Genomic DNA, 13,290 nt, shown 5'->3' on the forward strand with positions numbered 1-13,290 from the left:
TTCTGTTTGCCTATAATCCATCTTCCACTTAGCTTCCAAAGTATCTTTCCTAAAGTGTAGTTCGTGCCATGTCACCTCCCTGCTTTCCTGCCAGACTTCAGTGGCTTCCTATTACCTCCAGGATGAAATGTAAAGTTCTTTATTTGGCATTTAAAGCTCTCCACAACCTGGGTCCTTCCTGACCTTCTGATTTTCTTACCTTGTGCTCTCTTCACATACTCTATTTTCCAGCAATACTTGTCTATGAGGGTTTTTTTCCCCTAGAACACTACACCCCATCTAATTTGCACTGGCTATTGCCCATGTCTTGAATGTTCACCTCCAACCTCTGACTCCTAGATTCAGTTCAAGCACCACCTCCTCAAGGACCTTCTCCTGGTTCCCCCTGGCTACTGGTGCCATCCCCCTCTAAGATGCCCTTTCATCTGCTCTGTATTTGTTTTTCTCATACAATCTGTCATCTCCCTCATTGAAATGTAAACTTCATCAGGACAGGGACTGTCTTTTGCTGGTTTTTGCATCCCAAGGGTTTAGCATAGAGCCTAGTACATAGTAGAGGCTTGATAAATGTTTATTGAATTGAGTTGGGTAAGGAAGAATTGATGATGATGATAATGATGATGGTGGTGGTGGCGGTGATAATGATGATGACTCAGAATGATACAATGGAAAGATACAGATACTCCACTTATTTTCCATTTCCCCGGGGCCTAATTTTCCTCAGCTATAAAATGAAGACATTGGATGCCTCTAAGATCTCTTCCCACTCTAGATTTAGGACCTGTGATGAGGGATCTGTAAAATGATAGGCCTGGACAAGATGACCTCCAATGTTTTTTCCATTTCTAAATCCTTTCATTCTGTGGATGAGATCACTAGGGGAAAGGATACAGAGAGATAAAGAAGAAAGAAACTCAGTGAATTCAAGGTAGAGGTGAATGAGAGATGTTGTTTGTCCTTCATTCTCCAAGAGGAACATGACATCAGGATGCTGTGACATGCAAGTGAATCAGATTTAAGTGAGGAAGGGCTGTGCAAAGTCATCAGCCTTACTTTCTCCTCCGGAACCATCTGGGTTGTAAGCCAATGTTAGAAAGCTTTTGGTTGTTTTTGTTGTTGCTTCCCCCCCCCCCCCACAGAGAAGAGCTGCTTTAAGAGTCTGACGCAATAAGCTTTTTGATGAGAAGGCAATTGGGCATTCACTTATTGCCTTAATGGGTATCCTTCAATTTTTGCACTTATCTAATTATTCCTGCCATAGTTTGGATCTGACTAGTGAAATAATCAGATTGATTCTGTGCCTTTTAAAAATCAATCCCATTTATAATTAATTGATTTTTTTCCTGTAACTGCCTGTCATGATTCTTTGTCTCTGAACTTAGTTCAGAAATTAGCTGGCTTGTAATGAGTTAAGTTTAGAAATCCAGTTCTCCTATTAATCATTGTTCTATTCTTGTGCCAAGGAAGTCTGTTATCCTTGAAGGAGGCAAGTGGACACCTGAGAGTCTGGTCTAATACCTTAATATCACCAAGCTATCCTTCAAGGACGCCTGGTTTGTTATCCAAAGAAGTCTGGCTTGCTGTCTCTAGAGTTCCTTGGAGATGAAGCTGAACCAGAACAATGAACATTTCTTAGTCACAGGAGGCAAGGAGGGGGTTGTTGCTAGCCCTCCTTTCCAATTTCCATCCAATCATATTTTATTCTATCAATTATGCTACCCTTCCTATTTTCTGTGCTCCCCAAAACTATAAAAGAGAGCTCTCCCCTTCATTCAGGATCTTAACTTTGCTAGGGAAGCAGAGATCCTATTTATTAGTAAATTCACACTTTGCTAATAAATTGAACATGCTCAGACCTTTGTGCCTCAGTTTAACCTAATTTTTATCACAACACTAATGACTTAGAAGTATGGATTTTGCCTGGCCTGCTTTGGAGAGGTAGTCCAATCTTAATGGCAAATTTCTTTTTTCTTTAAGGTAACTCTCTGCAAATTCAAGGGTCCATTTGGGAATTTGTTTTGCTTGACTATGCATACTTGTTACAGGAGTTTTGTTTTTCTTTCTTCACTTAAATATTTATTTCAATTTATTTTATTTGACTTTTAAAATGATTTATTTATTTATCTATACCTGGAAGGGATCAATGAAAGAGGAAAAGGACCCATGTGCGTAAAAAATATTTCTAGTAGCTCTTTTTGTAGCAGCAAAGAGCTGGAATCTAAAAGGGTGCCCATCAAGTGGGAAATGGATGAACCAATTATGGTATGTGAATGGAATAGTACATCATTGCACCATAAGAAATGATGAAAGGGATGGTTCCCAGGGAGAAGCATGGGAAGATTTGCATGGCTGATGCAGTATGAAGTAAGTATATCCAGGGGAACGATTTATACAGTAAGAGAAACAATGCAAAGACAAACAACTTTGAAAGGCTTAAGGACTCTGAAAAATGCAACAACCAACCACAGTTTCAGAAGACTGATGATGAAGAATGCTACCCATCTCTTGCCAGAGAGATGATGGACTCAAAATGCAGAATGAGACATAACATTTTTACATGGCCAATGCAGGAATTTGTTTTGCTTGTTTATGCATACTTCATATGTGATCCCAGTCCTGAAGCTCATTGGTATGGGATTCTCTCCATATTGGTAGAGATTGATACCCTGTGTCTGAGTGAAGGGCAAGTAGAGCTGATGAGAACATGAGAGAAGAGAGCTTAAGATCTCTTCAAACTTTCATTCTTTTCAGGTCTCTTCAAGCTTTAGATGTCTATATTTAAGTCAGAATAATGACAAATAGAGGTGAAGAGGTTAGAGGTTCAGAAAGTGAGGGTGAGTCATTTAACTTTTATCTATCACTTTCTTTCTTTTTCTTCTCTCTTCCTTTTTATTGATGATGTAGCTAATGAAAGAGGCCCACAAATTTGCTGGTGACACCAAAGTGGGCAGAGTGGCTTGTCTTAGAGAAATGCATTCAAATTCAAACATGACCTTGGCAAACTGGAGAACTGGGCAGACAGAAACAAGATGAAAATGGAAATAAACAGTGCCAGATAATTTCTTAAGTAGGAAAAACAAATTATACAAATGCAAGATTGGGCAGGATTGGTTTTGTGGAATTATGACAGAGAGAGAGCCAGAAGTCTTGACAAGAGAGTATGAGTCAGCAATGGCTTAAAACTAGGGTTTTTTTATTACTATTATCTAATGAGATAATACTTGTAAAATGCCTAGCATCGCAGGTATTTAACAAATGCCTATTCCCTTCCTCCCTTCCCATTCTGTAAGATTCCAGATGTATAAGAGGAGATAGGGAATTGGCTTCTCTTGGGTAGTTAGACAGGATTCTCTATCTTGGGTCCACACTGTGATGGACATACTGATAATGGCAACCAAGAAGTCCACGGGCCAGCAGGTCATTGCGTATTTATAGTCACCAATCAATCAACAAGTATTTAGTAATTGCCGACTATTGCTGCTGTAGTTATCTGTCATTTGTTCTCGAAGAGGACCATGACGTCAGAAAGATGAAACCATGACATGTGGGTGAACTGGATACAAGTGAGGGAGGGCTGTGCAGAGTCACCAGCCTCACTTTCTCCTCCAGAGCCATCTGGGTCCAGTGCCAAGATATAGATCAGAATGACTGGAGACAGCCCCCAATTGTCAACTAAATGGTGCAGTAATGAAGTGCTAGGCCTGAATTCAGAAAAAAATCATCTTCCTGAATTCAAAACTGGCCTCAGACACTTAATTGCTATGTGACCCTGGGCAAGTCACTTAACCCTATTTGCCTTGGTTCCTCATCTGTCAAATGAGGAGAAGGAAATGGCAAAACACCCCAATATCTTTGCCAAGAAAACCCAACATGGGGTCATGAAGAAGAATGGGGACATGACTGAACAACACCACATGTTATAGAATGGTTGTAGAGCTAAATAGTTGGGGGAATTTTCCACATTAGGACTTCTTTACATCAATGAAATCACAGCTCCAGATACCCCAAACCTCACCTCAATGCTTTAATTAAAAAAAACTATGTGCATTTAGGAAAGGTCATATTAAAAAATATCCCTCATTGTACCCCACGCAGATGTCTACTTTGCCTCTCCCTATTTCTGGCCATGGCAGAGGTCTTCTCTCTACTGTATAGGTTTTCACTTTGGCACAAAGCTTTAAATGGGCAGCCAGTTATTAAATGCCTACTAGGTTCCAGACACTATGTTAATCCCCTGGTTAAAAAAAATCCCTATTCTCAAGGTGCCACAGTGAATAGTGTCAGGTCTGGAATCAGGAACACTACTCATCTTCATGAGTGCAAATCCAGCCTCAAACGCTTACTAGTTGTGTGACCCTGGGCAACTCACTTAACCCTGTTTGCCTCAGTTCCTTATCTGTAAAATGAGCTGGAAAAAGAAATGGCAAACCAATCCAGTATTTTTGCCAAGAAAACCCACTAAGAATCTGAAATGACCCAACAACACTATGTTAATCCCTTGGGATACAAAGAACAATAGATAACCATCCCTACTGTTAGTAAGAGACTTTTGTCTTTTTTTCTTTATAAATGTGAAGTCAAAATATTAATATGCACCTTTATGTTCAGAAGTAGCTGAGTATCTTAAACAATCCATTTTCATAAAAGGAATTTGAAGTAGCTGTAAAGAAACTACCAAAGAAAAGACCCTGGCCCAGACAGATTTACAGGCAAATACCACCAAATGTTTAAACAATTAATACCTACACATGCATATTTTTCTAAAAATTTGAAATAGAAAATACTCTACCAAGCTCCTTTTTTAAAATGAGACAAATGAAATTCTAGTATCCAAGTCAAGGAGGGGTAAAACAGAGTATGATGAATATCTATTTTAACATTTTAAATAAAATCCTAACAAAAAAGATGACAGCAATATCTCCAAAAAAAAATTCACTATGACCAAATTACATTTATACCAGAGATACAAATATAGTTCAAAATTAGGAAAATGATTAATGCAACTAATCATATTAAAAACAAAAAACAACCAAAAATAGCATAATAAATCAAGATAATTCTGAATTTATCCAGTGTCATTTATTTATTTATCCTCTTAAGCATTAGTCTCCATGGTCAAATGCTTCCATCAAGTAGTCCAGGTAAATACCTATAATGCTAGGTCACTCTCTGGACAGTTTCCACAGCAGCAGACCATTGCTGTTCCTTTCTTTACTCCTCATTCCCCCTCCCCCACCAGAAAGAAAAAGACGTATATTCATATTTAAATTCTTAAGTATTTCTGACTCTTCATAAATGAGGATGAGAAATCCACCTCCTAATTCCATCACCACCATCAATATCTTTACTTCTAATTGTAACTTCTCGTGTATGGAAAGACTCACATCCAGCTTACCTTGTCCCATGTCTTCAAGTTCTTATGGTCTATCCAACTCACTGGTTCTCAGACTATTATTTCTGGACTGCCACGTTGACTCTGTTTCCCAGGCTGACGGTTGAAGGCGTAGTATGTGTTTTAAGAACCTGCTAATGTCAATGTCTTGTTTCCACTTTCCCTTTAGGGGCCCCAGGCAGGCTCCATCTCTTCTGTCCCCTCCCCTTGGTTATCTTACTGACCAGGTTGTCTGAAGATGATCCATTTTCCTTTTATCTTTGGACCCCATGTTTTGTGGGGTGGGTGTGTTCTTAGCAGGCTAGGGAAAACAGCTATACATTTTCATGGCCTTAGACAAATATCACTCAACCTACCTATGCAGCTGTCCCCTCAGTTCTCATATAGCCTTAGATACAATGAGAATAAAAAGCCCAAAGAAAGAGGAATTTACAAGCATTTCCATTTCCAAGTGTCAAGAAAAACTCGGAACATTTGCGCTTTCTGGCTAAGCCTGTTTTGAAAGAGACAAGAATATAGAATTCATTAAAAAAAATAACTCTACCAGGAACTTCATTTTTCCCTCTTTCCTCTACTTTCTTGGGTATGGATTAATTCCCAAAGAGAGCTAGATACTCCCTCTTTTCCATAGTGGTGGCACAAAGCAGGTTAGGGGACTTTGAATATCGCCCTTGTGTACATATATAGAGTGTGTAAGACTCCCGAATTTGAAAGTCTAGTGGGAAGAAACTGGGATACTTTCTTAAGCTCGTGGGTAGTCCAGAACACATTGCATGGGAGTTGAGGAAAAAGGGCCTTAGAGTGTGAAGTTCTCTTGTCCCAACCCAGTATGGGTGAGTGATGGAGACTGGCTACAAGTTGGGAGGGATAAAGTATATTTCTGACTCCTTGGTACACTTTTGTGTGAGGTGAAGGGTCAGCCAGGGAAGAACTTGAAAATGCAGTGTGGAGGAGGAACCCTATTTCACTTGAACTGTGATATTGCCAGAACAAAGCTGAAAATACCATCTCTCCTCTGCCATATTGTAACTGGGACTTTCTCTGGGAAAAGGGCTAGTGTTGCCCCCTGCTGGGAAGAGCCCAGAAGTGCAGGCAAGGACAGTGCTGCTGCAGGGAATTTCTGGGATTATTGCCATCCTGATTGTGCAGAAATCTGCATAGGTACCACACTGAAAAAATCCCTGAAACTATCTATTCCTGGTGTGGCATGACTGTAAATGACTGAGGCTATCTAGGTCACTGGGAAAGTTTTGTTCATTGGTAGATGTTAATGCTTTTCGTGAACTCTGCTAAGAGATCTATTTGCTTTCTTTGACCTATGAATAAACTTTCCCTTCTCGTGCTTTATGTGTGCTGGCAAGAAGAGTCAGTGACAACACCCTGAGTATTATTATAGGGTGAAGTTCTCAGATTTTCCAGGTGACGCCTGTGATTCAATGAAGCGAGAAGCATCACGTGTGAGATTCTGACATAAAGTTTCCCTACATGAGCTCAAAGAGGAGGAGGCGGGTGTTCGGATGTAATAACGTCCTTAGCTACGAATATTCTCCCTTAGAAGAATCATACTATTCTGAGAGTTAGGTGTACTCTTTAGCGTTTCTTTTTGTTCAAGTTCAAGTTCAAGTTCGATTGGTAGTAAGTTAGGTTTCTGTATAAGCAGGAAGAAAAAGTAGGGTGAGAGAGGATACCTCACTTTTCACAGGGCAAAATAAATAAATGAATTAATAAATAAATGAAAATTTAAAAAAACCTTTTTAAATTTCTTACACTTTGGTATTGTTGTTGTTCTTCCATCATGTCCAATTTTTCATGACCCTGAGGACCATAGCACGTTAATCCTATCCATGGATTTTTCTTTGCAAAGATAATGGATTGCTTTACCATTTCCTTCTCCAGTGGATTGAGGCAAACAGAGGTTAAATGACTTTCCCAGGATCACGCAGCTAGTAAGTCTGAAGCTGGATTTGAACTCAGGTCTCCCTGACTCCAAGCTCAGCACTCTATCCACTGCTGCCTCCATGCTTTCTCTTGTTGTTCACTCTTTCTTTCAGTCGTGTCTGACTCTATGTGACCCCATGAACTTTCGTCCATTGGGTTTTCTTGGCAAAGATATTGGAACGCTTTGTCATTTCCTTCTCTAGTTTGACCCCATTTTACAGATGAGAAATGGAGGCAAATAGGGGTTAAATGACTTGCCCAGGATCACACAGCTAGTTAAGTGTCTGAGGCCCAATTTTATTTTTTTATTTTTTTTAATATTACATACTTATTGTTTTTATCTATTTATTTAAATTTATTATTTATTTAATATTTTAGTTTTCAACATTGATTCCCACAAGGTTTTGAATTACAAATTTTCTCCCCATTTCTACCCTCCCCCCACTTCAAGATGGCATATATTCTGATTGCCCCATTCCCCAGTCAGCCCTCCCTTCTGTTACCCCACTCCCTCCCATCCCCTTTTCCCGTACTTTCTTGTAGGGCAAGATAGATTTCTATGCTCCATTGCCTGTATATCTTATTTCTCAGTTGCATGCAAAAACGTTTTCTTTTGAGCATCTGATTTTAAAACTTTGAGTTCCAAATTCTCTCCCCTCTTCCCTTCCCACTCACCCTCCCTAAGAAGGCAAGCAATTCAGCATAGGCTACACATGTATCATTATGTAAAACACTTCCACAATACTCATGTTATGAAACACTAACTATATTTCCCTCTATCCTATCCTGTCCCCCTTTATTCAATTTTTCTCCCTTGACCCTGTCCCTTTTCAAAAGTGTTTGCTTTTGACTACTCCTCCCCCATCTGCCCTCCCTTCTATCATCCCTCCCTTTTTTATCCCCTTCCTCCTACTTTCCTGTGGGGTAAGATACCCAATTGAGTGTGTATGTTATTTCCTCCTTAAGTTAAATCCAATGAGAGCAAGATTCCCTCATTCCCCTTCACCTGCTCCCTCTTCCCTTCCAACAGAACTGTTTTTTCTTGCCACTTTCATGTGAGATGATTTACCCCATTCTATCTCTCCCTTTCTCCCTCTCTCAATATATTCCTCTCTCATCCCTTAATTTGATTTTTTTTAGATGTCATCCTTTCATATTCAACTTACACTGTGCCCTCTGTATATATATATAATATATATATGTATATATATATGTGTATAAATATATATGTGTATGCGTATATGAGTGTGTGTATATATATTCCCTTCAGCTACCCTAATACTGAGGTCTCATGAATTACATACATCAAACTTCCATGTAGGAATGTAAACAAAATGGTTCAACTTTAGTAAGTCCCTTATAGTTTCTCTTTCTTGTTTACCTTTTCATGCTTCTCTTGATTCTTGTGTTTGAAAGTCAAATTTTCTATTCAGCTCTGGTCTTTTCACTGAGAAAGCTTGAAAGTCCTCTATTTTATTGAAAATCCATATTTTGCCTTGGAGCATGATACTCAGTTTTGCTGGGTAGGTGATTCTTGGTTTTAATCCTAGCTCCATTGACCTCTGGAGTACCATATTCCAAGCCCATTGATCCCTTAATGTAGAAGCTGTTAGATCTTGTATTATCATGATTGTATTTCCATAATACTCAAATTGTTTCTTTCTGGCAGCTTGCAGTATTTTCTCCTTGACCTGGGAACTCTGAAATTTGGTGACAATATTCCTAAGAGTTTTCTTTTTGGGATCTTTTTCAAGAGGCGATTGGTGGATTCTTTCAATTTCTGTTTTACCCTCTGGCTCTAGAATATCAGGGCAGTTTTCCTTGATAACTTCTTGAAAGATGATATCTAGGCTCTTTTTTGATCATGGCTTTCAGGTAGTCCAATAATTTTTAAATTATCTCTCCTGGATCTATTCTCCAGGTCAGTGTTTTTCCCAATGAGATATTTCACATTGTCTTCCATTTTTTCATTCCTTTGGTTCTGTTTTATAATATCTTGATTTCTCATCAAGTCACTAGCTTCCACTTGCTCCAATCTAATTTTTAAGGTGGTACTTTCTTCAGTGGTCTTTTGGAACTCCTTTTCCATTTGGCTAATTCTGCCTTTCAAGGCATTCTTCTCCTCATTGGCTTTTTGGAGCCCTTTTGTCATTTGAGTTAGTCTATTTTTAAGGTATTTTCTTCAGTATTTTTTGGGGTCTCCTTTAGCAAGTTTTTCATGGTTTTCTTGCATCTCTTTCATTTATCTTCCCAATTTTTCCTCTACTTCTCTAACTTGCTTTTCCAAATCCTTTTTGAGCTCTTCCATGGCCTGAGACCAATTCATATTTTTCTTTCAGGCTTTTGATGTAGACTCTTTGATTTTTTTGACTTCTGGCTGTATGTTTTGATCTCTTTTGTCACCAAAAAAAGATTCTACAATCTGAGTCTGAGTCTGAGTCCTTTTTTACTGCATGGCCATGGTAGGCTGCACTCTGCTCCCAGCACTGTGCAACAGACCCTTCCCAGTGACCATCCAGGCCATCCTGGGCTGGAGACCTGCTTCCCTCTGCTACTTTGTGGGTTGTGCAGCTCTAGAATTTGTTCACAGCCATTTTTTTAGAGGTGTTTGGAGGGATTTGGGGGAGAGCTTAAGCAAGTCCCTGCTTTCCAGTCATCTTGGCTCCACCCCTGAGGCCCAATTTTAACTCATATCTTCCTGACTCCAGGACTTGTGCACTATCCACTTGTGTTGGTAAGCAAAATGGCCTTTGTTTTCTTTGAGTAATCCTTACTAGGTGCTAAGCCCCAGGCCCAAACTCCTATTAGGTGTGGAACCTATGTGGGTGTGGATTGGTGACTGGGATGGGGCCCAAGGTGGGGCTGGCTAAGGGGAGCTGGTAACTCCAGAGCCATGCCTTACTAAGTGCTAAGCCCCAGGCGCTAACCCCTATTAGGTGTTAACCTAATCTATGTGGATGTGAACCTCCCAGGGTCCTAAGGGGAGGGGTCAACTCAAGAACCAATCACCAGAGCCTAAGCTCTGGTCATTCAGACCACGCTTGATGACATCCAAAGCTCTATAAGAGGAGAGAAGACAGCTTGGAGATTGAGATTTGTTGGAGCCAGAGACAGCTACAGCTGAAGCTGAAGATAAAGCCGAAGCCAAAGGAGCTGAAGACGAAGACCAGGAGCTGCTGGTAGCAGGGCTGGCCTGCGTGTGGACCGAGGAGTGCTGAGCAAGGACTTGAGGCCAGTGGGTAATCTTCTTACTGGAGGGGTAAGCATGAATATGATTTGGTTTAATGCCATCATGTTTTTCTGTGGCCTCTTGGCTACTCTTGTAAGGTGGACTTATTGGGCCTGGAAGCTCTTTACCAAGATATCAAAATGGGGATGCTGGTTCATGGGTCTGCTACTTTGGAGCTTGAATAAACGCTTTAATTCTTCTGCCTTCTACTTAGGGGATTCCTTACATTCTGCAGTTCTGAACCATTCAGATATGTATATGATTCTCTTTGAAATCATAAATTCTGCCTTCCTAATATACCACTGCACCACCTAGTTACTACCCCTATGCATTGTCTTAACCTTTCCCTAAGAGCAGTAACTAACCAGTAACTCCCAATTCAATCAAATCCAGGAGCTTCCTGTTGCCTCTAGGCAAAAAAGATAAACTCCTTTGTTTAGTATTAAAGCTCTTTACAACCTTGCCTTAACCTACCTTTTTAGTCTCATTGGACTTTACTCCCCCTCCAATACTCTCTGATCAAGAAAAATTGGTCTTCTTGCTTCTCCTCACATTGGATGCTCCATTTCCCATCTCCTTGTCGTGGCATTGGTCATCTCAAATGTCTAGAATTCACTCTCAATTTAAGGCCAGAGACTATCTTCTGCCTCTTTGTATCCCCTTCACTTAGTACAGTGCCTGGCACATAGTAGGTGCTTAAATGTTTATTGACTGACTAATAGCTTCCTTCTCTTTAAGGTAAAACTCAAGTGCCATCTTCTGAGTGAAGCCTTTCCTGACTTTCCCATTTGCTAGTGTTTTCCCATTCCAAATTACCTTTTAACTACTCGTATAAATTTGTGTTTATTCACTTTATGTTTATTTTCTGTATACTTGTATGTGTACTTGTCTTTTCCATTTGAATGTAAGCTCTTTATGAGTAGAGAGTGTTTTGTCCTTTGTACTCCCAGCATGCAGTACCTAGCACATAGTAGGTATATAATAAATATTTGTTGATTGATTCCCCTGCCTGTGCAATATTTTCCCTATGCTTCAAGTCCTTTCCCTCTTCTTTATTCTCTCTGCCACTTACTAATACAGGGCTTTATTACCACCCGTCTACAATATTGACATAGCTTCTTAACAGTTTTCTTGTTTCCACTCTTTCTTTCCTACTTTGCCAGAATCATCTTTCTTATGGATCATCAGAAAGTCTTGAATAATTTCCTTTTGTTGCCAAGTAAAGTTCAGACTCCTCTGCTTGACATTCAAGGCCCTCCACAACCTGACACCACCCTAACTTTCTAGTCCCCTCTCATGTTATTCCCTTTCAGGCACTCAGTGCTGTAGACAAACTGGACAACTCTCCATCCTGTGCCTATGAACTCCCCACCTCTGTACCCAAAGGTACCAGGATCTTCCTGGTGGCTGCAATTCTCTCTTGCTGTTCCAGCCTTCACTTGCTATGTTCCTACCTATTTTTGAAAGCCCAGTTCAAGTGCTATATATTCCATTAAGCTTTTCCTGATCTCTCTAATTGATAACAACCTTCCACATAAGGCCTCATGAAGCATTTGTTTTATAACTCATTAATAAGCTTATCATATAATATTGTGTGTTATAGCCAGTGTGTGCTGGAGCTAGCTCAAACTGGCTAGTGAGAGCCAATTGTGAAATTTTTAGCGTGAACATTAATACCTTGGAAATCAACAAATCCTACAAGTCAGCGCTTGATTTATTGTTTTGTTGATTGTCTAGACTAAAGAAAGTAATGGAGGAAATATTAATAATTCATACTAAACTTAAAAATTTGTTGTGGGTATGTTGGGGTTTTTTGGGGAGCCAGTTATTAAGCATTTATCAGCACAACCCTGGTTATAGTTAGCTTTGTTGGCCTCTTATACCTCTAGTAGATTGTAAACTCCTCGAGGGCAGGGAACTGTGTCTCATATAAACTTAGAATATTCACCTATGAGGAGTTCAGTGCTCTTCTGTGCACAGAAGTACTTAAATGCATGTTGTACTTGTTGTATTCTAAAGCTACTAAATCTTTTGAGATTAATTATAAAGGCAACCATGAACCCAGGAACCATACATTTTCCATTCTTATGTAACTTCTATGGAGATGAAAATGCCATTTTTATCTAGGAAAATGTATAAAGACGCTAAGGTTCCACCTCACATCCATCAAATTGATAAAGATGACAAAGGAGAAAAATAGCAATTGTTGGCAGGGCCGTGGAAAGACGGGCACATTAACATACCACTGGCAAAATCATAGATTAGTACAACCACACTAGAAATAATTTTGGAACTCTACTGCAAAATTCCCTAGGCTGTACTTACCCTTTGAATCAATGATGCCACTCTTAGGCATATTGACCACAAAGAGATCAAGGACAAAGAGAAACGGCCCATGTATACAACAACATACATAGCAGCACTTTTTGTTGTAGGAAAGAATTGGAAACAAGGTGGCTGCCCATCAGTGGGAGAATAATTGGACAAATCACCATATATGAAGGTAATCGGATATTGTTGCACCACAAGAAATGACAAATATGATGGATTCAAAAAACCCTTGGAAGATGTGCATGAACTGATGCAATATGAAGAGAACAGAGCCAGGAGAATAATTTATATGATTGATCACAATAATGGAAAGGAAAACAAATAGGAAAGACTTAAAAGTTTTTGTCAAAGCAATTGTGACTCCAGAAAACCAATGAAAAAGTACATCTCCTTCCTCTTG

General features: G+C 39.6%; 1 protein-coding gene across 1 annotated transcript in view; it reads right to left on the reverse strand.

Annotated features, from left to right (window-relative positions):
• EPB42 (erythrocyte membrane protein band 4.2) overlaps positions 1-5,405 on the reverse strand; it is a 34,508-nt gene extending 29,103 nt beyond the window's left edge. The window contains exon 1 of the mRNA XM_036736389.1: positions 5,396-5,405. Within this exon, the coding sequence (XP_036592284.1) occupies positions 5,396-5,405 (10 nt within the window). The remainder of the gene's footprint in view (positions 1-5,395) is intronic.
• Between the last annotated feature and the right edge of the window lie 7,885 nt (positions 5,406-13,290).

The sequence above is a fragment of the Trichosurus vulpecula genome, chromosome 8 (genome assembly GCF_011100635.1).
Source record: "Trichosurus vulpecula isolate mTriVul1 chromosome 8, mTriVul1.pri, whole genome shotgun sequence".
Lineage (NCBI taxonomy): Eukaryota > Metazoa > Chordata > Mammalia > Diprotodontia > Phalangeridae > Trichosurus > Trichosurus vulpecula.